This window comes from Pimephales promelas, chromosome 7 (assembly GCF_988280905.1).
Source record: "Pimephales promelas chromosome 7, fPimPro1.hap1.1, whole genome shotgun sequence".
Classification (NCBI taxonomy): Eukaryota; Metazoa; Chordata; class Actinopteri; order Cypriniformes; family Leuciscidae; genus Pimephales; species Pimephales promelas.
Genome location: NC_142775.1, coordinates 39989571 through 40015016, shown reverse-complemented (window position 1 = coordinate 40015016; position 25446 = coordinate 39989571). Strand labels below are relative to the sequence as shown.

At 38.0% G+C, this 25446-nt stretch overlaps 3 protein-coding genes across 5 annotated transcripts in view; 2 read left to right on the top strand and 1 right to left on the bottom strand.

The window, feature by feature from the left end:
* The window catches only part of cnot11 (CCR4-NOT transcription complex, subunit 11), a 10999-nt gene extending 9036 nt beyond the window's left edge, over positions 1 to 1963 (top strand). For both annotated transcript variants that reach the window (XM_089133486.1, XM_039683598.2), the window contains exon 8: positions 213 to 1963. In XM_089133486.1, coding sequence (XP_088989612.1) covers positions 213 to 410 — 198 coding nt within the window. In that variant the 3' untranslated portion in view covers positions 411 to 1963. The remainder of the gene's footprint in view (positions 1 to 212) is intronic.
* On the bottom strand, positions 1591 to 15609 carry lcp1 (lymphocyte cytosolic protein 1 (L-plastin)). The gene is made up of 16 exons (XM_039683596.2): positions 15474 to 15609; positions 12292 to 12380; positions 10296 to 10459; positions 9881 to 10004; positions 9611 to 9743; positions 8987 to 9068; positions 8730 to 8895; positions 8114 to 8256; positions 6946 to 7041; positions 6467 to 6662; positions 5914 to 5992; positions 4765 to 4879; positions 4354 to 4487; positions 4153 to 4273; positions 3668 to 3792; positions 1591 to 2381 (listed from the first exon to the last, which is right to left on the bottom strand). The coding sequence occupies exons 2-16, from the start codon at positions 12356 to 12358 to the stop codon at positions 2249 to 2251; spliced, it is 1878 nt and encodes a 625-aa protein (XP_039539530.1). The 5' UTR covers positions 12359 to 12380; positions 15474 to 15609; the 3' UTR covers positions 1591 to 2248.
* Positions 15493 to 25446, top strand: lrrc63 (leucine rich repeat containing 63). 2 transcript variants are annotated; one of them, XM_039683433.2, is made up of 11 exons: positions 15493 to 15622; positions 17099 to 17238; positions 18159 to 18328; positions 18411 to 18606; positions 18782 to 18916; positions 18993 to 19153; positions 21715 to 21813; positions 21890 to 22026; positions 22625 to 22708; positions 24326 to 24556; positions 24851 to 25446. In XM_039683433.2, exons 2-11 carry the CDS (start codon positions 17148 to 17150, stop codon positions 25011 to 25013), a joined length of 1467 nt encoding a protein of 488 aa, XP_039539367.2. In that variant the 5' UTR covers positions 15493 to 15622; positions 17099 to 17147; the 3' UTR covers positions 25014 to 25446. The 2 variants fall into 2 exon arrangements, with proteins under 2 accessions (XP_039539367.2, XP_039539531.2); XM_039683597.2 differs by lacking the exon at positions 15493 to 15622 and adding an exon at positions 16631 to 16687.

Below are 25446 nucleotides of genomic sequence, written 5' to 3'. Positions count from 1 at the left end.
ACCAGAAACAGCCATTCACTGCCATTATAAAGCTTGGAAGATTACTTTCGATTGTATTCGTCTGAAAAAACAATGTCATATACACCTAGCATGACTTGAGGGTGAGTAAATCGTGGGCTTATTGTAATTTTTGGGTGAACTATCCCTTTTAAGAGGCTCCAGTGCTGTTATTGTTGTGCTCATTCTCTCTCATGATCTCTCCTCTCCTGAAGAACCGTCTGGTGCGTCTGGTCTGTGTCTTCCTCCAGTCCCTCATCAGGAATAAGATCATCAATGTTCAGGATCTGTTCATCGAGGTCCAGGCGTTCTGCATCGAGTTCAGTCGTATCCGTGAGGCCGCGGGCCTGTTTCGCCTCCTCAAGACCCTTGATAACGGAGAGATGCCCGCCGAGGGCAAGATGCCCAAATGATGACGAGCACATGAACTCCAGGACTAAAGCTGAGTCTCTCTATGAAAGCCTTTCAGGTCACAGCATACGAACTTCCTCGTGTTTTCTGTTCCCACATGTACAACACGTTCAACCTTTCTTTCGATCCTGTTGCCGTTTTTGTTTTTTGTTTTTTTCGTCCATTAAAGCGGTGGTTACTTACACGTTCTTAGACGACGTTCTTCATTGTGTGTTGCGACTCCTCGGCTTCATTAACTATAATAAGTTCAGTTTTGCTGAATTTGAAGTGGTTTTATGATCATTATTTTGACATTTTATCTCCACCACAAACACAATGATGATAAAGATAATGATAATGCTGAGTGGAATGTGATCGTTTGGGTAACACACAAAAGCCTTCATATATAATGCATTATATAAGTCATTTAATTATGCACCTTATAATGCATTGTATGGTCTCATGAATAATTGTAACCACAGTTATAATACTCATCTATTCATTGATGCACCTTTAGAAAGTATAATAAAACAAACTACCAATTTCGGAAATATTATACAACATCTAACTTGAAAATATATAAAGCATTGCAAGGAACATTATGCATATCTTTAATAATACATTATACATAAAGGCTTTAATGATGTATGTTCTCTCAACACAAATTAAAATGTTTAAAAGTTAACAATGGCAGACTAACAATTTCAGACTGATCATTTTTAAAGCTTCCGTGCATTGCAATAAAACAGGTCAAATTGAACTCGAATATCTTTTACATCACACGTTGTTCTGAATCAGCGTTGTTCTGAAAGTCATATTGTTAATGTTTATAATATTGTAATTGAGATGGATGACAGGATTTTCTATATTTGAGGACGATATAAATCAACCAGATAACTTATAAGTGTTATTAATCTTTTTTTTTTCAGTTTGTAATCTGATGTAGTCAGATTTCAAAAAATGAGTTGTAATTAGAATATATTACACTTTAAAATGCCCATATGTAGACTACAGGTACTTTTCTATTGATTAAAGATGCATTGCTCATTGCTAGCTAATGGGACCTTATTGTAAACTGTTACTTAATAGTATATTACTCTATTTGAGTGTACTACTGTATGTATGCGAGTAAAGCTGGATTAACATCATTGTTCTCATCTGAAATTAGTTTTATTATCAGATTATGAAATGTGAAACAATCACTCAAGTTACAAAACTTCGTTTTTATTTGCAGAGTGACACTTGAACATGTACATTTGATTCAGATCTATGAGTCTGAACGTGTGTTTGCTGTCATTTATAGCCTGAAGTACCTGAACATTTAAAAAGAGCAAAACTGGCCTCTCTTTGTTTCACCACATACGCACACAGTGCCCAAACAGACGTGACCTTTGACCTTCTTCACACGGCTTTAGGCCTGTTTATCAACAGGTAAATCATACAGATTCCTGTGCAACTTTTGAATTAATAGATGTATTCAATTAGAGTGTTTTTTCATATTCTCTATTTTCCGGTGCATTCTTGAATCAATATGCATTTACGTCACATGTTAAGATGTTAAGTCTTAATCAAATTAGGTGAGTTTTAAAAAATATTAGCTAATGGAGTTTGACCTGAAACGGAAAAAATTTCGGTGCATCAATAATAAAGGCCTAGTTATGACAAGAAATTCATGCTTTTGTAAATCATAATTAGCCTGTGACATAAAAAGTTGAAATTCGGACATTATGACATGTCAAAATTTGATATAAGAATGTATTAGATTATTTTTTTACAGTGCATGAAACAGGAACCCAATAGTTGAACAACTATAAAAGGCACATGAAGGAAATGTAAAAGGCGTAGGCGTATAATCCCGGTTCTAGATTCGTCTCATTCCCCGAGCCATGAGGCAAGCGAACACCGTCATCACCATCTTCGGCTTCACCTCCACCAGATCCTCCGGCAGCGCGTACACACGGGCTCCGATCTTCCTCGCCATAGAGATCGCGTACCTTAAAAACACAAGTCAAGTCAGCGTTATTGTGTGTTTGTTTATTTCAACAGGGACAGTGTGTGCAAAAACATGAACTAAAGATGCATTTGTTCATTTCGATGAACGAGTTCGAACAGGAGAGTCACGAATGCGACCATTTGACCTTATAAAACTTAAACTTTGATATTTATTTATTAAATGAGCGATCGTTTCGCTTGATAAGATCCTTATTCATCGTCTGGAATCGTTTAAAGCCCTTTGAACAGTTTGCACTGAAACTGTCTTTTGGACCCCATTGAAGTCCATTATATGGAGAAAAATCCTGGAATGTTTTCATCAAAAACCTTAATTTCTTTACCACTGAAGAAAGAAAGACGTGGACATCTTGGATGACATGGGGGTGAGTAAATTATCAGCAAAAGTTTTTTTTTTTTTAAAGTGAACTACTCCTTTAAGCTAGTTTCCATCTGTAGTCCCTGAGCAGGTGAATTGCAATATAAAATACACAATATAAAATATAATTAGTCACTCAAATACAACCATTCCCCATTACAACCATCAGTCCAAAATTACTACAATAAAACATCATTAAAAGTCACATTTACACACATGATTTACACAGTGCTTTTTACTTTCAGTCAAAAAGGTACAAAAGCTGTCACTGGGGCGGTACCTTTTCCTGAAAGGCGCATCTTTGTACCTAAAGAGTGAATTTTAGTCTCTCAAAGGTACATTTTGGGATCAAAAGTGTAAATTTTAGTGCCTAAATGGTACATATTAGAAGCTTTTTGAAGGTTACCGCCCCAGTGACAGCTTTTGTACCTTTTTGTCTGAGAGTAAAAAGTGCTGTGTAAATCATGTGTATGTAAATATGACTTTTAGTTTTGGAAATATGACTTTTATTTTGGAATTTTTAAGCAGCTTAGAGATAATGCAACAAAGTGTGTTTCTGCTGTACAGATCTAGAAGAAAATAGCGTCATAGTTCAGCTTCAGTAAGCTCAGTGATGGTTCATTTTTGTTGTAAAGTTTAGTTCATTTATATAAAAAATATGACTATAGCCCAGTGTGATGTCATCCGTTCAGTTCATCCAGTTCAGTTCTCATATAATATTAAATATCCCTGTTTTTTTAAGTTGCAGAATAAAAAACGAACAAAAATCCTCGTTAAAATGCGTCCAGTTGTGCTCTGGGTGATCATGAGTCGGTCAGCATTACAGGTCAGAAAGAGAAAAATTGACTTTGTTTGTTTGGGGCTCATTGAATATTCATGAATATGCTAATGAGGGGTGTGGTGGTGCCGTACTTGGCGTTGTTGAGTTTCTCTTCATCGGTCAGGTCTTCTGTCTTGAGGAGGTCGTAGCGGATGGAGCCGGGCTGGATGGCGTCAATCAGGTCCAGGACCGGCATACTAGTGCAGATGGACCCGTCCTGGAGGAGCACAACACATGAAGAGGCGAGTGTGTGTGTGTGTGTGTGTGTGTGTAGGGCTGTCAAACGATTAATCACATCCAAAATAAAAGTTTGTGTTTACATAATATATGTGGGTGCACTGTGTATAAATATTGTGTATACACATGCATGTGTATTTAAGAAAAAAATATTATTTATATGTAAAATATTTATATATAAATGATATATAAATCTATATACATGAAAATAATTCCTAAATACATACAAAAATGTGTATGTATTTATAATTATACACAGTGTAGCCACATATATTATGTAAACACAGACTTTTATTTTGTAGGTGATTGATGATTTAATGAGAGAGTGTGTTCTGCTTACTTTAAAGCCGGTGATGGTGCCTTTTCCGGCTTGTTTGAGCGCGTCGTTCACCCAGGTCACGATGGTGTCGTCGTTCACCTTCTGCCCGTCGCCCAGATCCTCCAGGATGTTCAGTGTGTACCTGCAGAGAGACGAGCGATGAGGTGTGTGTGCCTGCAGATGGACGAATGATGAGGTGTGTGTGTGTGTGTGTGTGTGTACCTCCTCATGAGCTGCCAGAGTAGCGCGAGTGTGAGAGTTCGATTGCCCTCGTGCAGATCCTGTCCAGCGATTCCCACCAGAGAGAACTTGGCCTCCTTCTTCCCCAACTCCACTGCGTAGTTGCAGTTCTCCAGCTATGTTCAATTAATTTTAGTAAAAGTTTTTAAAATGCTTTTGTCATTTTTATTCGTTTTTTTATTACTAATATTAAATTTTTTATTTTATTTCGATTTAGAATTTTTAGTGCGTCACCTTAATTATGGTTATTAATGCATAAATAAGTGATATAATTTAAAATTAAATAAAATAAAAAATATAATTAATTATTTTTTATTCATAAGATAATGTAAATAAATGCATAAAATATATTTAAAAAAAAATTATATTAACAAAATAAATTTTTTTGCACACCTTCTTCATGTTGCTGCCTAGTTTGGGATACGGTGGTTTGTTCACTCTGTCCCAGTCCACAGGAACCTTGATCTTCTCATACAGCTGGAAGATCACCAGCGCATCCGCCAGATCCCTACAAGAAGAGGACCTCAGTGAGAACATGAGAACACACACCACAGCTGAGTGAGTTTCACACACACGCTCGGGTCTCAGTGGAGGAGGGTTAGAGGGATCATCACTCCAATAAAGTCAGACAAACATTTAAAATGGACATAAGGCAGTTTTAATATCAACTTTTAATGACATTATTATGTTTCTTCTTCAGTTTTTTTTAATATAAACATTTAAATGGTTGTTTTCTTGGCAGATTTATTCAAACATCCATTAAGTAATGAAGACATCACTAAAACAGGTCAAAATATAATTAATATGTAATGCATGTAATGCATATATTTATTAAAATGCTGTTAAACATTTTTTGGACAAATATTTTCAGTTGCTGAAATTTCGGTGCATCGCTAATAAAGGCCGAGTTATGGAAGCCCACTTCCACCACAGACAAGAAATTATGCGATTGTAAACCATAATTAGGCTTAGATATTAAAAATGTCAAAATTATGACATAAAAAGATGAAAGTCTGTCATAAAATGTTAAAACTTTGACATACTAAGTCACAAACATGGAGTAAAGAGTAAAAATTATGTAGTAAAAAGTTTAAGTTGATTTTGAGCCGAAATTCTGACATACTAAGTCATAATTATGGCAGATTTGAATTTCTGGCTTAATTAAGTCATAATTCTGATGTTAAAATTATAATATAAAATGTAAAATTTCGGACGGTCTGACATATTAAGTCAGTTATAACAAAGTCGAAATTATGATGTAAAAAGTTGAAATTCTGACACAAAAGTCATGATTTTTTATCATAATTCTGTCTGTTTGTCATAATTGACTGTCAAAAATATCAAAATTATTATTACTTAGTATGTCATAATTATGAATTAGTATGTCATAATTTCGATAATTTTTTTTCAAATGTTTTAGTGGTTTAGCCACAATAGTTTTTTTTTTTAACTTTAGTAATAAATAACTAAAAAAATTGTTTTTTGTTATTTATTACCATTTCATGGTGTTGAAATCTGATGCGTGATTGAGGTCATACTCACACATAGAGATGATTGACTCGTGGATTAACGCCCAGTGAGTTCATCCAGTTTCTGAAGGTGCGTTCCTCTCTGGTCTCTCCTGACAGTGACAGAACATCTCGTTACTTCAACATTATCACTGTGCCTGCTCACTATTCACTGACTGTAATACATGTTATATAGACTTCAACAAAAGCCTCCATTTAATCGCATTAATGTGTAGTACCACCTGTACGATTTACTTTCTTTCTACTGAACACAAAAGAATACGATTTTGAGGAATGTTGGGAATCAAACAGTTTCGGTTCCCATTGACTTCCATTCAGTTTTTAAAAACGTTTAGGGAACATTCCATTTCGCAGACATTAAAGAACGATACTTTTGAACGTTCTCTGAACATTCCGAAACTAGCAACATTTAAAAAATGGTGAACGTCCAACTGAAAGGTTTCAGGAAAAAAACAAAAAAACATGTTAAAAGAATGTTTTTTCGTAACTTTGAGTGAACTTGTCTATCAGGTCTGGAACGACATGAGTATATGATGACAGAATGATGGCAGTTCAGATTCACACACCCTCGATCGAGCTCCAGTCGATGTCCTGGTTTTCTGGCTTCTTCAGAGCGGGATACTTGTTGAACAGATTGGCCACATAGGCCAGGTTGAGTTTGGGGTTTCCTCGCACCACGTCTGTGGCCGTGACGAACTGTCGGCACCCGAGCCGGTCGGCCTGTTCCAGCATGTTCTCGGCTCTCTTCAGGTCGTCTTTTTCCTGTCACAACACAAACCATGAGTGACAAATATTGACTGATAAATATGCATCACATTAAGTTAGTTAAAATTTTACAATCCAAATGGATAGAAATTTTATATGCAATTCGAATGCATAAATATTCAGGCCTAAGTATTGCATGTATAATCATGGTTTCAGATTTCAGGAGTTTTCTTATGACATCATAATGGTTCACCAGCATGAATAAGATTAATCAGTGCTACATTAATGATATATCTCAATCTGTATGTGCATATGAATGTGTGTATGGATGTGTTCTCACCCGTATGCCAGTCATGTCGATAGGGATGGCCGGGATGCCCTCGTCGTCTCCTTTGGGTGCCACCTGGTTCAGGATGTTGTAATAAGCCTTGGAGTCCTTCGGGATGACAGATGACGGGGAGGTTACATGCGTTCTGTTCGTTCATTTTACATTCAGAGGAGAGCTTCATTTACATTTTGGGCGTCAAACGAATTTACATAATCAGAACGTGAACTAGATGAGGAAATCTGTCATGATAAGCTTTGATGTTGGCTTGAGAAAGCCTGGCATGGATGGATTGGTAGATAGATGGATGTATTGGTGGATGGATGGATGGATGGATTGGTAGATAGATGGGTGGATGAATGAATGGATGGATGGGTGGATGGATGGGTGGATGGGTGGATGGATGGATGGATGGATGGATGGATGGATTGATGGATGGATAGATGGTTAGGTGGATGGATTGGTGGATGGATGGATGGATGGATGATTTGATGGGTGGATGGATGGATGGGTGGATGGGTGGATGGATGGATGGATGGATGGATGGATGGATGGATTGATGGATGGATAGATGGTTAGGTGGATGGATTGGTGGATGGATGGATGATTTGATGGATGGATGGGTGGATGGATTGGTGGATGAATGGATGGATGGGTGGATGGATGGATGGATGGATGGATGGGTGGATGGATGGTTAGGTGGATAGATGGTTAGGTGGATGGATTGGTGGATGGATGGATGGATGGATGGGTGGATGGATGGATGATTTGATGGATGGATGGGTGGATGGATGGTTAGGTGGATAGATGGTTAGGTGGATGGATTGGTGGATGGATGGATGGATGGATGGGTGGATGGATGGATGATTTGATGGATGGATGGGTGGATGGATGGATGGGTGGATGGATTGGTGGATGGATGGATGGATGGATGATTTGATGGATGGATTGGTGGATGAATGGATGGATGGGTGGATGGATGGATGGATGGATGGGTGGATGGATGGTTAGGTGGATAGATGGTTAGGTGGATGGATTGGTGGATGGATGGATGGGTGGATGGATTGGTGGATGGATGGATGGATGGATGATTTGATGGATGGATGGGTGGATGGATTGATGAGTGGATGGTTGGGTGGATGGATGGATGGATGGATTGGTGGATGTGTGTGTTCTACTGTACCTTGATATCGGAGCTGAAGTTGTTGATTTTGGGTGCTCCGGCCTCCTCCAGGTGATAGTTGACCCAGCGCAGCAGCAGCTCCTCAGGAGACAGTTTAACCAGATCCTCCAAACTCTCTCCATCCCTGAGCAGTGCGATCAGAGCTACACACACACACACACACACACACACACACACACACACAATCATGAGACTCGACGGAGAAACATACAGGACAGTGTTTGTATTTGGTTTGTATTTAGTTGATTTTTTTCAGCCAAATTATAAAACTGTATTTTTTTACAACCAAAAAATGATTTAAAATAATGTCTCTGTAAAGAAAACGTTTTATGGCCCCCCCAAAAAATAAAAAAGGACAAATTTATGATTTTAGGAAAAATTTAGATCATCCTCGGAACCAAAAATGAACATTCCCGAAACTTCCTGGAAAAGTGTAAGTTGGACAAACAAGCTGTTGCACACACCAGCTTGTGTGTGTGTGTGTGTGTGTGATGGGTAGGTTTAGTGTAAGGAGACAGAATGTACTGTTTGGAGAGTATAAAACCATTACGTCTATGGAGAGTCCCCACAAAGATAGCGAACCAGGTGTGTGTGTGTGTGTGTGATTAGTGTGTACCTTCGTTCCTACTAATTTCGATGTCGGCGAACAGGCCGATTTTGATGACTTGCCACAGCAGTCCCAGCACTAAATGCTGCCTGCCCTCCTTCAGGTCCTCTGCTCCGATGTTCACCACATGGCAGCCGATAGCAGAGGCCGAGTTCAGCGCGAGGTTCAGGTTCTCCTGCACATTTAAACAAGAACACACACATTAAAATCCCATCGCAACAGTGTATGATCAGGAGTGAGTGTGTGTGTGTGTGTGTGTGTTTGACCTGGATCGTGAAGGGTGTGAGCTTCTTCTTGTTGATGGTTCTCTCGTCGATCGTGTCCGGCACAGACAGGTTGATCATTTTACTGCAAACAGTCATATTTATCATATTTCTGAAATATTGAACTGTATATTGAAAATACGTTTTACTGCAGGAAACCGAACATTCCATTTTACAAACTTCATTTGAATGATACATTTGAACGTTCTATCAACATTCCGAAACAAGTAACATTTAAAAAAGTTCTAAAAAGTACTTAAAGTCCCCCTGTGATGAAAAACCAGTTTTAAATCTTGTTTATGTGTGTATGTGGTGTTTTTAATCGTGTGTGCGTTGATAAGTGGACAGCATTGCTGAGTATTTCCTCCTTAAAACTGCAGTGAACCAAAGACAGTCTCAAAAACACGCTTTGGTGTTTCTGACGTCACAAACCACCTTGTGATCGTCAACCAGTGGATCTCTGAGTGAAGGAGTGAGTGGAGGCGGGGCTCATTTGCATATTCATAGATCCGCGCATACTAAATGAGGCAAGGGTGTCGATTTACATTCAAGATATTTTAAGATATGAAGTTTTTATTCACAGGAAACACAATGTAATGTTGGTGATCAGAGTGTGTGTGCAGGTACCAGAGTACGATGCCGTCTCCCACTGCGGTGAACAGGTCGTCGGAACTGGGATCCATGGGAAGAACGTGCTGGCAGTCCGGATCTTTCTCCAAGGCTTTATTGACCCAGTTCACAAAAGCCACTTTCTCCTCCTCTACACACACACACACACACACACACACACACACAGCATCACCATTATCAAATCAATCTAGCATGTAACGCTGTTAATAAAGTGTGTTTTTGTCATTTCTGCAGCCTAGTGTCCGTGTCGGATGTGTTTTTCCTCACCGGAGTACGAGTGCTGTGTCCCGGATTGTTCCGATGTTCCCGCCACTGAACAGATTCCCTCCTTCTTATTAATGGCTTTCCGGAAGGTCTTGGCCACTTCTGAGCTCTTCAGATCATGAACAACCTGACACACACACACACACATGTATTTAGTGCGAGTCATCAAAATCGGCCTGTTCGTCGACATCGAAATTAGTAGGAACGAATGTAGGTACACAATAATCACACACACACACACACACACACTGATGATATTTTGTTTTCTTTAATTGCTAATGGACCTTTTTACTCACAGACTGCACAACATATCCACTGATTTAATAACTCAAAATATTATTTAAGGGTCCTTTGAGTCAAAAACATTTGATTTAGCATTTTCTCCCCCCTCGTGATAGAGCGTGACCTTTGACCTGACCTTGGCGAACTCATCGAAGGTGATCTTCCCGTCCTGGTTGAGGTCCATGGTCCTGCTGAGCTCCTGGACGATCTCTCGGATACGGTATCCCGGCAGAGGAAGGTTTGCGGCTCGGAAAAGGTCGTTCAGCTCGTCTGTGCTGATATAACCGTTGCCGTCCACATCTGCAAGCAAAGGTCAAAGGTCAGTCCCACTGCCTCAGTAGCATAACAGAGAATGTACAGCATGACCGGTGCGCTCCGAATCACGAATGAATGGATTCTTTTAATGAACCGCTCAAAAGATTCTGGAATCAGTGTTAATTATATTCTATTTTAGTATTTTTAATTAGCTTTTCTGTTTATATTTTCAGTAGTGCTGGATTAATCGCATCCAAAATAAAAGCATGCATGCATGAATATATCCTGTATATATATTTATATTATATAGAAATCTAAATATTTATATATAAATAATAACACGTTTGTCTTAAATGTGTATACGCATGAGTGTTTATTTATATACTAAATAATTATACACAGCACACACGCATATATTATGCAAACACAAACTTTTATTCTGGATGCGATTAATCACGATCAATCGTTGCCCAGCACAAAATTTTTAGTTTTCATTTTTGTTTTAACGTTTTCCTTTGTTTATTTAGCTTTAATTTATTATTTCAGTTTTAGTTATTTTACTACTTAAACTTATTTATTTCAGTTACTTGATGACCAGTGTAGGCCAGATCACTCCAATGAACTGATTCTTTAAAACTGAAACACTCAAAAAGACTCAAATGCTGATTTTAAATGGGTTTGAATCAGTGTTATTGAACGATTTTTATATACTATGATAGCCATTTGAATGAGCTTTTATTTACATTTTTTCAGTCATCATTTTAATTTGAGTTTTTATTCAGTTTTAGTAACTGTAGTACTTAAACTTATTTATTTCAGTTAGATGCCAAGTTTTGTCATATTAAGATTTTAAATCTTAAAGGAGTAGTTCACTTAAAAAAAAACTTTTGCTGATAATTTACTCGCCCCCATGTCATCCAAGATGTCCACGTCTTTCTTTCTTCAGTCGAAAAGAAATGAAGGTTTTTGATGAAAACATTCCAGGATTTTCTCCATATAATGGACTTCAATGGGGACCAAACGGTTCAAGGTCCAAAAGACAGTTTCAGTGCAAACTGTTCAAAGGGCTTTAAACGACACCAGACGATGAATAAGGGTCTTATCAAGCGAAAACTATCTGCCAATTAAACAATAAATACAAAAGTTTTAGTTTTATAAGCTCAAATGGACGCCTTTGCTCTGTTCTGTGACGCACGTTCGTGACTCCTGTTCGAACTCGTTCATCAAAATGAACAAATCTTTTTTCGAGTCATTTGGTTAATACAATGAATGAAATGAATGAAATGGCTCAAAAAAAGATTTGTTCATTTTAATGAACGAGTTTGATTGGTGTCATTTAAAGCCCTTTGAACAGTTTGCACTGAAAGTGCAAAAAGTTTGGACCCCATTGAAGTCCATTATATGGAGAAAATCCTGGAATGTTTTCATCAAAAACCTTAATTTCTTTTCGACTGAAGAAAGAAAGACGTGGACATCTTGGATGACATGCGGCTGAGTAAATTATCAGCAAAATTATTTTTAAAAGTGAACTACTGCTTTAATTTTAATGAATAAAAATATTTTTAAATATTTTTTTAGTTTTAGTTAACAATCACAACACTGGTTTAAGTCAGCGGAATAAACTGATTCTTTTCATGAATCATTCAAAAACTCTGGTTTGAATCATTTTAATGAACTTATTATTTTCACAAATCGTTCAAAAGGTTTCAGTGCAATAAATATGAAAAAGAACTATTATTTTTGTTAAGTACTCAAAAGTACTACAAAGGATTACTAATAAAATAGCAGAGGAACCGGAGGTGTTTAGAGCAGTCAGATTTAAAAGGAACCGGAAGTGTGTGGACAGCTTTTACAAAAGCTTTTGTGTGTTCACTCGCCAACTTTGCTGAAGGCCTCTCTCAGCTCCTCCATGTCCTCCGCTGGGATGTGTTTTATGTCCGCCATCGTTCACTGATAGATAGATCACCTGTGAACGAGAGAGAGATTGTGTTGGTGTTTAGCAGCTGATACTTAAAACACACTCCGCTTGAACAATCAAACATCCCAAATGTTTTAAAAAAAAATTTATGTTCCATTTTGCAAACATTTTGGAAATGTTACATTTGAATGTTGAATGAAAGAAGCAGTAACATTTAAATAATATTAGATAAATGTCTAACTAAACATTTCAGAAAAATCTAGACCACCATGTCACCATATTATTGTGATAACACAAGACATATGATATAATTTAAACTGCTGTACCGATGATTAAAATGCTAATTTTGATATTAAATGAATAGTCTTGGACTTGGTGCTGAAACCCAAAGCACAGACAATAGAGACACCAGAATAACGATATTCATGAAAATACACAATTATTTTAGATGAATATGATTTCACTATTACTAGATGTATTTAAAATAATGTAAGACACTTTTTACAGGTAACATCAGACGTTTGGCATTATCAGGACCCACAAATCCCCACAATGCATTATTATACATTATATTCAACATTATATATATAGTAGTTTAATGTAGTACTGACACTAAAACTCTGAAAACGTACTTTTTTTTCTCACACTGTAATTTTTATTATCACTATCCATTGTTGCATTTTTGTATTGCGATTTTTTTAAAAAAAAAACATCCCGTGGCCAATGCATAAATAATGTTTTTGTGCTAACGTTTTGAGGACATTATTTCAGATCAGAAATCGTTCATAGCTTTGAGAAGAACATTAGCTGTTTCTTTATCAGTTTGTCCTTCTAAACATGCCATCCAGAGGCTTGAGCAAGACCTTTCACACCGGAAGTGGCTGTTGCTTCGGCTTTTGAGTAACAGCATGTGGTTTGAGGAGACGACATTACAAATATAGCTTAGCAGAGCATAATCATATCACATAATGAGAATTATACATGGTTACAGTGTGTATTGCAACCTGGAGCAATAACAGTCAACTTTACAGTAGGTTTACTGTAATATATAGTGATGGAAGTATTGAAAAATGTTAATTCTAGGGGTGTAACAATACATTGTGTCACAATATAGCGCAATACAAACATGCAGCAATATATGTACTATATGCATTGTAGATAATTCACCCTAAATAAAAATGACTGTGTAAGAAGTTTTCAGAGTTTTAGTGTCAGTATTACATTAAACTAATGTATAATAATGCACTGAGGGAATATTTGTGTGTCCTGATAATGCCAAATGTCTGATGTTACCTTATTTTAAATGCATCTAGTCAGAGTGAAATCATATTCGTCTAAAATAATTCTATATTCAGCTTTAGATTCATGAATATTGTTATTCTGGTGTCTCTATTGTCTGTCAGCACCAAGATTATGTAATATCAAAGTTAGCATTTTAATCTACAGTAAATGTTTTAACCTTTTATCATATGCCTTGGAGTATCGTGATATATATCGAATCGTAACACCCCTAGTTATGTTCTCGAAACATTCAAAACGTCCAGTTTATCTCTTCATTATGAGAAACTTAATAGAACGTTCCATTTCGCAAACATCGTTACTTTTAAATGTGTTCTCTGAACATTCCGAAACAAGTTGTAACATTTAAAAACTGTTTGATGAACGTCCGACTCTGAACAAACATCCTATTACCTTACAGGAAGAACATTTGCTCACTTTATATCTGCAGAGTACAGCCTATACTGAGACTTCTTCCTTCAAACAAAACTATAAAACACATTTAGCTGCATGTGTGGATAATGAAGCGAGGCTCGTTTGTGATTTCAATCCAGACGGATGCTTAATATCACTGCATTTAACATGCAAATCTTGCTCTTTTTAAAGTGATGTCTGTTCAGCTCAGTGGAATAATCAGATGCTGTCACACATTTGCATCTTCATGAAGTGCTTTTATCAGCATAAATCATCACGAGGATCATGTTTAGCTGGTAACACTTTACAAGACGGTTTCATTTGTTAACATAGCTAAAAATGGACAATATTTTATTACAATCTGTGAACTAACATGAATATAAACATGTTTATTAACTAACATTAAAAAATGCTCATTGGAAGTTCATGTTACTAGATTGACTTTATTGTTGTGTTACCACTATTTGATGTGTTTTTCAGTATTTTTAAACACTTGAGCCATAGTTATTTGAGTGTCAGCCTTCACATGTGCTCTGGTCTTCCTCTTTCACATGTACATTCTGCTTTTGTTTCAGCTCAGCCCAGAAATAAAGATGATATAATGGATTGTGCTGCTGCTGCACGTCCCACTCTTTGCAAAGGTGTGAATGAAACTTTAAGGCTCGCCGTTCTGAGATGTAAGATATAGATGCCGTGTAACTTCATGCACTTGTTGCACAGCTGAACCACAGCTTCCTGTTTCTCTTAAACCGCAGAGCAAAGCTTCACTTCTGCTTCAGATTACATGAACACTCAAAAACCCCCAGTTTGCTTTATGGCAAACTGAAACTCTGAGAGGACGCTTAAAATCCATGATATTCAAACTATTATACTAATTCCTGATTGTTTGTTTATTACCATTTCTGGTAATATCACATGCAATGAAAAAAAAAAGCTAATTTATTAAATGAAATGGCAATGGCAAATGAGAACCAGATGTTTGGACTCGACTGTATTCCCCGCTAATATTCAAAAACATGTTGTTAACGTTCGCTTTAAATTATGAAAACGTCATTTCTGAATGTTCTCAAGTTTCAAATGTTTTTTTGAATTCAAACATTATGGAATGTTACGTTTGAATGTTCTCTGAACATTCTAAAACAAGTAACATTTAAAAAAAATGACACGTACAGCTACAGAAAGTTCCATAAACAATGTGTTTTTGAAAAGAGAATTACAGACCAGAGCACGTTCTGCTAATGTTACTGGATGAATTTTTGTTGGGATTCTGTATTTTATTTCTGCTGTTGCATTAATATTCCATCAAATCTATGAAATGCATCACACGTGAAGATGAAGCACAAACGCAAATGGTCGGTACACATGGTCTGATCCGGATCTGAAAGCATCTGTCAGACTCGCATCAGTGATGGACTTTCACACAATATAGTGATGATGTGCATGTCTTACCTGCAGTGGACTTCAGGGTGGATCTGTGTCTGGTCACTTTCAGAGGTTCTGCTGCAACTCTATTCAAATGTGAGAGGAAGGAAGTGACATACACAGAGGCCTACACGACAGTGGAAACAGGAACACACACGCTCTTATGTCTTTATAAGGTAAAACGCTTGACATCTGCACACAGTAACAAATGTGATCGACATCTGACAGCATCGGTCACTGTTCTGAGCTTTAACAATGCTAAATTCAAGAATGTCACCACAAATTTTGGGTGTACAAAGAAGCATCCTCAGGAAGTAATCTATTTTTGACTGAGTATAACATGATTATCAGTCCTGAGTGTCATTAGTAATGTGCCATTTTTTTTTTCTAATGTGTTTTAATTGCAATTAGGGCATGAAAAACAAGATTTGAACTTTTTTTTTTTTACACATTTTGAAAAAGAGATTTGCAGAAATCCACTTGAGTTGACTATGCATTTGGTTTTAGAGATTAAACATAATACAGTAATACAACAAAGCAATACTGTGTACTTAATAAACAAATGAATATAATTATATCAAATAATGCAAACACTAGAAAACATATGTAAAAAAAATATTAGTGCAAATCCAATTGAGTTTGTTCCTGTTCCACCAGCAGATGGAGAACTTCATACAAATTGAAAATACAATGGAAGTCAATGGGGTCCATCGACTGTTTGGTTACTGACATTCTTCAAAATATCTTATGTTGGTTTCGGCAGGGGGAAAATTTCAATTCATACAAGTTTGTACAACTTGAGAGGGTGAGTGAGTAAATAATGACAGAATTCTCATTTTTGGGAGAGCTATCCCTTTAATAACAAATGAAGATTTTAACAGGCCGATAAATATTTGCAATACTTATTGTTTAAGGGTTAAAAGCTCTCTGTTATGATTTGATTTACATTTTAAACTGGTTGACTTATGTAGGCTATGGATGATGCGCTCTGTAATGTCTGTTTCCTGAAAAAAAAAAAAAAATCTGGAAAAAAAAGGTTAGCAACATTTTTTTTTTTTAGCTGGGAATATTTACTCACACCCAAACACTAGTCAAACAAACTAAAGTTATGATGTAAGGCGCTTGAAAACAGCATATGACGTCACACACGAAAAAAATGTCACAAGTGCCTTGTGAGCTGTGAGATTGACAGGTGGTTGCTAGGGCGGTTGCTAGAGACTCAGATCCTCAGCTAAACTCTGGTGAGTTTTCAGACGCGGGTTATTGCTGTTTTCATGGTTTGAAGTTTGCAGAAATATGTGAATTACGGAGGAAATGAAACCGGTTTATATCGCTTATTTGATTCGATCGTTAGAAAATGTATTAAACGCGATCATTGAACGATCATAAACGAACGGTGTCTACGGTTTCGATTTATAGTGTGTCATTTGTAGTTTGATTCTCATATAACAATATTTATAATGAATAAATAGCATAAAGCTATGAGGTTATTTTCATGACGATTGATTTCTCTTTATTTGTTGCTCTGTATTTAACCCATAGGCTACTGCTGCAAAATAGTATTAATAAACCTGAAAAGGAATGCTTTTAGGATGTTTCTTCCTGTTTATTTTATTTATTTATTTTTTTGCGGTGAAATGTGTCTCTTGCAGACTTAAAATCTCTATCGATGTTCTCATAAACCCTGATCAGAAAGAATCAATGTCATCTGAACACATGAAGCTGCTGAGAAGACCCCTGCCTCCTATAAAGACAGCACACTACAGCTCTGCGCCTGCGCACACGACTGCAGGTGACGACTCATACACGCGGCATCATGTGACCTTTTTTTTTTTATTATTGACAAGAAGTAACATACAAAACTCTCGCAGGGGATAGAATGCACAAAAGTATTAACCAAGCAGAAAACAACAATAGAGAAAAAAATAAATAAATAAAATAAAATCATGTGACTTTTCCCGCCAACAGGGAATGTTTTTAAATGTTACGGCTTGTTTTGGAAAGTTCAAAATGAACGGTTCCATGACGTTTTCAAAATGATAAAACAGAATGTTGTCCCACATATGACATTGATTGTTTACAAAAAGTAAAACTAACCTTCTTTATAAACGTTTAATGCTGTGTGTTAAATTATTGATTTATTTGATTTATGCATTAATGTTTTTGTTCTTTATTACGTTAATAAATTATTAGATGTTTAATTAATGAGTAGTGTTTAAAAGCATCCCAGAATGCACCAGATGGGTGAGCAGAGCTATTACAGTGCCTCCAGGATTTCACGATTTTTTTTTTGTGATTTTTGCTATCAAAATGACTGATTTTGTGGTGGTAATTTCCAAAAATTTGTGAAAAAATTTGCGATTTATATATAACATTTACCATAATAGTTATATACAATTAAAAATGTATTTCGGTCTAAATTAAAACTGTATTTGGATTTCACAGTTTTAATATAAACTAAATAAACTTAATGTGATGCGTATTTGTAAGTCATGCATACATTTATGTAACAGTCCTAAATATGTTTTATTACAAAGCTTGGTTTATGTAAAACATGTAATTCAAATGGATGCAAATTTAAATACATAAATCTTACATTTACGCCTAAATAAGACAGATAAGAAGCTATTATTACTCCATCTCTATCATTTTTTAGCACTGTACTATTATTATAACAATATGAATATGATGATGTCATCTCTGTGTTTTTAGACCATGAACGGAGCGAGTGTGTTTGCAGTCCGCTGACGAAACTTGAGGATTCTGCTCGTGTTTCCCGGGTCACATTACCCAGAATCCTCCGCGCTTTCCCCCATCAGCCTCAGCTCACACCTGTGGATCACCGACCTCTTGACCTCTTCTGCCTCAATGACTTCTTGCAGGTCGGCTGGTCGGTGTGTGTGTGTGTGAGAGCAGGTCGCTGACCTCATGAGTCATGACCTCTTCTCTCTCTGACTCCTGCAGGTGTGCCGGTCGGGTCGCGGGTCTCGGGACGATCTGAGGAAGACGGTTCTGTCCCGCTGTAACTATGAGAAGCTTCTGCGTTTGTTCCTGTCGGAGCTGCACAGAGGCTGGCAGGGGGAAACAGCCAATCAGACGCTGAGCTGCGAGAGTTTGACCCCGCCCACACGCAGGATCCCTCAGAGACAGATCATATGCGGTAATACACACATCGCAACACCATACTGGACTTTCAGTGGTGATAGATGTGTGTGTGTGTGTGTGTGTGTGTGTGTAGGGCCCATTTTCAGCCCAGGATTTTAATGCCCAAAAGTACCCCATTTGTTTTTAACTCATGTTTCATAAACTCCCCAAACCTGTGTGTGTGTGTTCAGAGTTAGCAGCAATGGTTCAGTTGGAAGCACGAGCTCGAAACTCTTTCAGGAGTAAATCTGGAGTGTGTGGAGCGTCTGAAGATCAATCAGTGGATCGGCTGCGGACTGAACACACACTTCATGAGCCGTACACAGGCAAGAACACACTCTTCAGAGTCACGTGATCCTGCAGAGCTCGTTCTGATATGCCGAGTTTGTCCTCTGTCCACAGCGCGTGTGGTCGTCCTGAACGCGGCGATCAGCAAACACTTCCAGGGCAGCCGCCGCTCTCGCTCCCCATTCCGCCGCGCGGGGGACTGTGATGTCATCAGTGTGTCTGAGCTCAGCGTCCTGGACTGCCTCACGCGCGGAGGGACCAGCCTCAGCTTCAAGGTGTGTGAATGTGTGAGCGAGCGAGCGAGCGAGTGAGTGAGTGAGTGAGTGTGAGTGAGTGAGTGTGTAAGTGAGCGAGCGAGTGAGTGAGCGAGCGAGTGAGTGAGCGAGCGAGTGAGTGAGCGAGCGAGTGTGTGAGTGAGTGTGTAAGTGAGCGAGCGAGTGAGTGAGCGAGCGAGTGTGTGAGTGAGTGTGTAAGTGAGCGAGCGAGTGTGTAAGTGAGCGAGCGAGTGAGTGAGCGAGCGAGTGAGCGAGCGAGTGAGTGAGCGAGCGAGTGAGTGTGTGAGTGAGTGTGTAAGTGAGCGAGCGAGTGTGTGAGTGAGTGAGTGAGTGAGTGTGTGTGTGAGTGAGTGAGTGTGTAAGTGAGCGAGCGAGCGAGTGAGTGAGTGAGTGAGTGTGTAAGTGAGCGAGCAAGTGTGTGAGTGAGTGAGTGAGTGAGCGAGTGAGTGTGTGAGTGAGTGTGTAAGTGAGCGAGCAAGTGTGTGAGTGAGTGAGTGAGTGAGTGTGTGTGTGAGTGAGTGAGTGTGTAAGTGAGCGAGCGAGCGAGTGAGTGAGTGAGTGAGTGTGTAAGTGAGCGAGCAAGTGTGTGAGTGAGTGAGTGAGTGTGTGTGTGAGTGAGTGAGTGTGTAAGTGAGCGAGCGAGCGAGTGAGTGAGTGAGTGAGTGTGTAAGTGAGCGAGCAAGTGTGTGAGTGAGTGAGTGAGTGAGCGAGTGAGTGAGTAAGTGAGTGAGTGAGTGAGTGAGTGTGTGAGTGAGCGAGCGAGTGAGTGAGTGAGCGAGTGAGTGAGCGAGTGAGTGTGTAAGTGAGCGAGCGAGTGAGTGAGCGAGCGAGTGAGTGAGCGAGCGAGTGAGTGTGTGAGTGAGCGAGCGAGTGAGTGAGTGAGTGTGTAAGTGAGCGAGCGAGCGAGTGAGTGAGTGAGTGAGTGTGCGAGTGAGTGAGTGAGTGAGTGAGTGAGTGTGTGAGTGAGCGAGCGAGTGAGTGAGTGAGTGAGTGAGTGTGTGTGTGAGTGAGTGTGTAAGTGAGCGAGTGAGTGTGTGAGTGAGTGAGTGAGTGAGTGAGCGAGCAAGCATGTGAGTGTGAGTTAGTGTGTGTGTGAGTGAGTGAGTGTGTAAGTGAGCGAGCGAGTGAGTGAGTGAGCGAGCGAGTGAGTGTGTGAGTGAGTGAGTGAGCGAGCGAGCGAGCGTGTGAGTTAGTGTGTGTGTGAGTGAGTGAGTGAGTGAGTGTGTAAGCGAGCAAATGAGTGAGTGAGTGAGTGAGTGAGTGAGTGAGCGAGTGAGTGAGTGAGTGTGTAAGTGAGCGAGCGAGTGAGTGAGTGAGCGAGCGAGTGAGTGTGTGAGTGAGCGAGCGAGCGAGCGAGCGTGTGAGTGTGAGTTAGTGTGTGTGTGAGTGAGTGAGTGCTAGTGAGTGAGAGTGAGTGAGTGAGCGAGTGAGCGAGTGAGCGAGTGAGTGAGATTGAGTGAGTGAGTGAGATTGAGTGAGTGTGTGTGTCAGTGCAGAAATCATTTATGTCCGCTGTCAGTGTGAGACATTAATACTGAGATGCCAAACGCGTCTCGACACATCCGTCATGATGTGTGTGTGAGGTCAGTGACATCATCGCTCGCCTCTTAATGCAGTCTAAGGTCAGGCTTGAGTTCCTCTGTCCATGTAAAGACAGATTGTGTTATCCTGTCTTCAGTCCTGTGGACAACACATCTCCTGCATCCAGACAAAGAGCTTTATGTCTTTAGGAAATGAAACACTCGGATTAAAACAGGAAGAAGAGCATCAGCACTTCCCCTGTGCCTCAATTATTTTTATTTGCAGTTTAAGGAACTGTTTTTGGTCACATCTGTAATGGTATTTTGTTGACTGAAATGAGTTCTTGGGTTTATTTTTATTTATTTATTTATTTATTTATTACAAGGACAGTGCATATTAACATGACAAGTCAAAATATGCCAGAGTTAGCCAAAAGGCTAGTTTTCATCTGCAGTACTAGGCCAGATGTACAATAGGCAACCTAAAAATACAATGTAAATACAACAAATATAATTAAAACATAACAAACCAAAACAACCACAAAAAAAAACAACAACAACAAAAAACAATAGAACAAAAAAAATCAATGTTGACATATTTGCATGCTAAAAAGCCACATTTAAAAAGCCACGTTCAATATTAGCTTCATTTTATGAACGTAGATGAGATATAAGTATGAATATGTGCACACATTGTTTCCCAAAACTATTACCTTTAAACATAAATGGAAGAATTATCATTGATTACTCAAAGCATATACACTGATTAATCATTAATACTAAGAAATGTTGCTGTTTATTGAACACTGCTGTTAGTAAAAGCAATAATCCACGAGTGGATGTGTATTACTGTGATTTCACCGTGGTAAAGGGTTGTCCTCATTACAATTTATAGCAATAATGAGAATAAATATTCTCAACGTCCCCCTGTAGTCAATAATTTGATCCCTTAAAACTCATATTTGATCATCAAAATGACATTAAATGACGTTCACTGCAGTTTTAAGGAGGAAATACTCGACTGATTGTGTTTTCCTGCAGGCTCACTTCATCTGTGATCTTCCTGACGTGACGTCACTGTCTGAGCGTCTCCAGTACCTGAACGTGTCCTTCAATGACCTCACACACGTCCCTCAGGAGGTGCCAGTTACATTCGTTCTGTTTCCTGTCATGATTCAGATCACGATGTTTGACGTCCCTCGTCTTCCTCTTTCAGGTGTGTGATCTTCGTCAGCTGCAGGTGTTGAAGATGAGGAATAACCCCATCGAGGAGCTTCCCGCTCAAATCAGCAAACTCCACAAACTCCAGACGCTGGTCGTCTCCTTCTGCAAGATCACACAACTGCCCAACCAGTAAGACACACACACACTCACTAACACACACATGTCAGTGTGTATGTGGTGTTTGAACGAAGCGTTTTAGGAAGGCTTGGTTGAGCCTTTACTTTTATAAAGATTATCTTTAGGTTTGAAGGAGAAAAGGAAAACAAGAAATCGCATCACATGACCCCTTTAAAAGTTCTCTTTTTTATAGAAGTGAAAGCACTTAAAAACCGAAAGTTATATTTTACAATTTACGATTTTTATATCTGACCAAGTTGTATTCCCAACTTGAAGTCGCTAAAAGCTATCGCTATGTCTAAGTTCATAACGGTTTTCACAGGAGGAACTGTGAGTGTTTAAGATGATTATGATGATGAGTAGTAAAATATGTGATCAAGAAAAAATATGATAAATAAAGTGTGCCAAAATGACAGGCTAACAGGCTATATCTCCATTTTTTAATTTTACACAATTTTATTCTGCTATTTCTAATAATTTTTTAAATCTTCAGCAGACTCGTGTCAGGTGATCTGATGAAACTGAGCCGCTCAGACATGGTGTTCTGCTGCTCTGCTTCACCTTATTCCTCTCTCTCTCTGCGTGTGTGTGTGTGTGTGTGTGTGTGTAGGCTGTTCTCTCTGGCCGGTCTGCGGCATCTGGACGTGTCCTATAACCTCCTCAGATCCCTCAGCGGTGACATCAGACACCTCAGGTCATCACGCATTATTAAACACTTCATACGCAATCATTGAGAACTATACTGATAAATATAACAGTTACTATAGCGATACTATAACGATAACTAATGAAAGCTATAGTGATAATTATAGTAATAAATGTAATAACTATTGCAACAACTAAATGTAACAATAACTATAGGCATAACTATAGTGATTAATATACTAATAAATGTAACAATAACTATAATGTTAATTAATAAAAGCTATAGCGATAACTATAGTGATAAATGTGACATTAACTATTGCAATAACTGTAGCGACAACTATTTCAATAACTATAACGAGAACTGTAACTAGCGTTAAATGTAACCATTACAATAAATTTAGCGACAACTATTTCAATAACTATAACGAAAACTGTAACTAGCGTTAAATGTAACCATTACAATAAATTTAGCGACAACTATTTCAATAACTATAACGAAAACTGTAACTAGCGTTATATGTAACCATTACAATAACTATAGCGACAACTATTTCAATAACTATAACGAAAACTGTAACTAGCGTTATATGTAACCATTACAATAACTATAGCGATAACTATTTCAATAACTATCACGAAAACTGTAACTAGCGTTATGTGTAACCATTACAATAACTTTAGCGATAACTATTTCAATAACTATAACGAAAACTATAACTAGCGTTAAATGTAATGATAACCATTACAATAACTATAGCGACAACTATTTTAAATACTATAACGAAAACTGTTACTAGCGTTAAATGTAACCATTACAACAACTTTAGCGACAACTATTTCAATAACTATAACGAAAACTATAACTAGCGTTAAATGTAATGATAACCATTACAATAACTATAGCGACAACTGTTTCAAATACTATAACGAAATCTGTATCTAGCTTTAAATGTAATAATAACCATTACAATAACTATAGCGACAACTATTTCAAATACTATAACGAAAACTGGAACTACCGTTAAATGTAACCACTACACTAACTTTAGCGACAACTATTTCAAATACTATAACGAAAACTATAACTAGCGTTAAATGTAATGATAACCATTACAATAACTATCGCGACAACTATTTCAAATACTATAACGAAAACTGTAACTAGCGTTAAATGTAACCATTACACCAACTTTAGCGACAACTATTTCAACAGCGATAGCTAAAGAAAATGATAGCTATAGTGATAAATGTAGCGATAATTATTGTAATAACTACAACAATAACTAACGAAAACTCTAGCTATACAGTAACTATAGTGATAAATGTAACAACTATTGCAATAAGTATTATGGGAACTATTAGAATAAGGACACGGCAGATGATATCGCTCTGTTTATTATTAGCGTACGCTGAAGTTTTGTCGTCAGATTCTGATTGGATCTCAGCGTTTTTATCGTTCATCAGCAGGAAAATTAATCGCTCTAAAAGTGATTCCAACAATATTGTTTCTCTGTATATTTGTTGTATATACAGCAAATATTTGTTGTGTGAACTCTGTCACTTTAACAATTATTAAAGCTTTATATTTATAGTTATCATTCTCAGTGTGAACTGACCGTAATAATATAATTGACATTGTGTGTGTGTGTGTGTGTGTGTTCAGGTCTCTAAGGTCTCTGAACGTTGAAGGGAATCAGTTAGCGGCTCTTCCCGCCGGTCTGCTGTGTGTGTGTGTGTCAGAGCTCAGGCTGTCTGGGAATTACACACACACATTACTGTGGAGCGAGAACAGCTGCAACTCTCCACAGACGCTTCTGCACACGGCCGCACACACACTCTCACACACACACACTCTCACACACCTGCCGCCCGCCGCACAGCTCGTCCTGCGCAGGTAAAACACACACACACACACGGCCCTTCACTACATCATTTCAAACATTGAGTCATTTCAAATTCAAAACCAGTGGACATCACAAATATTACCTTTTAAATGAAATGAATCAATGAAATAGAATCATTCACACATTTCTCAGGCATAATTTACATTGATTTGTGATTTGCTGAATGTTTTTTCAAAACTGTGTATGTATGCATTCCAACCAGAATGACTAATCTAGACTGGTTGGTTCTAGTGAAGTAATAAACATGCTTGTGTGTGTGTGTGTGTGTGTGTGTGTGTTTTCAGAGCTGGTGTGTGTGAAGCTTGTTCAGGACCCATGTTCGGCCCGGGTCTGAAGCTCATCCGTCCCGTTCACGGTGTGTTTGGGCTTCAGTGTGTGCCGGTCATGTTCCTCTGCTGTTCTCCGGCGTGTCTCCACAGATTCAGGAATCACAACATCAGTGTTTGATCAGACACGTTTATTGCTTTACACTTCTCTAAAACACTTTCACACAAACATCAAATCCATGGGAAAAAAACATGTCAAATACTTTCATTTTGATTATCTAGTGCTTTACCCTGAACATTGTTCCACAGCAACTTTACAGTTATTAGAAAAATAAACGAAATATGTTTTTGCTCTGAAATTATTTAAAGAATATTTTTCTCAGAGGAAGCATCATATGAATCAGTCGTTGAAAATTATATTTCAAATAATCAAGGCAAAAATCGAGTGAAATGCACCAATATAATAATACATAGCCATAAACAGCAGTCTTTACCTTCATATATTAAAACATTCATGAAACAGACACAGTAAAATGTGAATGAACATGTTCACTGAATCAAAGTCACAAATCAATACATTTGAATGAATCAAACCCACTCTGACTCTAAACTAC

Excerpts from the sequence above, each read along its gene's own strand:
- lrrc63 (XM_039683433.2), top strand. The coding sequence starts at position 17,148 with ATGTCATCTGAACACATGAAGCTGCTGAGAAGACCCCTGCCTCCTATA. Across the intron at positions 18,917-18,992 it reads ACTTCATGAGCCGTACACAG|CGCGTGTGGTCGTCCTGAAC; the intron begins GCAAGAACACAC and ends CTCTGTCCACAG. Across the intron at positions 22,027-22,624 it reads ATCACACAACTGCCCAACCA|GCTGTTCTCTCTGGCCGGTC; the intron begins GTAAGACACACA and ends GTGTGTGTGTAG.
- lcp1 (XM_039683596.2), bottom strand. The coding sequence starts at position 12,358 with ATGGCGGACATAAAACACATCCCAGCGGAGGACATGGAGGAGCTGAGA. Across the intron at positions 9,744-9,880 it reads GACACAGCACTCGTACTCCG|AGGAGGAGAAAGTGGCTTTT; the intron begins GTGAGGAAAAAC and ends GTGTGTGTGTAG. Across the intron at positions 8,257-8,729 it reads CGAAATTAGTAGGAACGAAG|CTCTGATCGCACTGCTCAGG; the intron begins GTACACACTAAT and ends GTGTGTGTGTAG.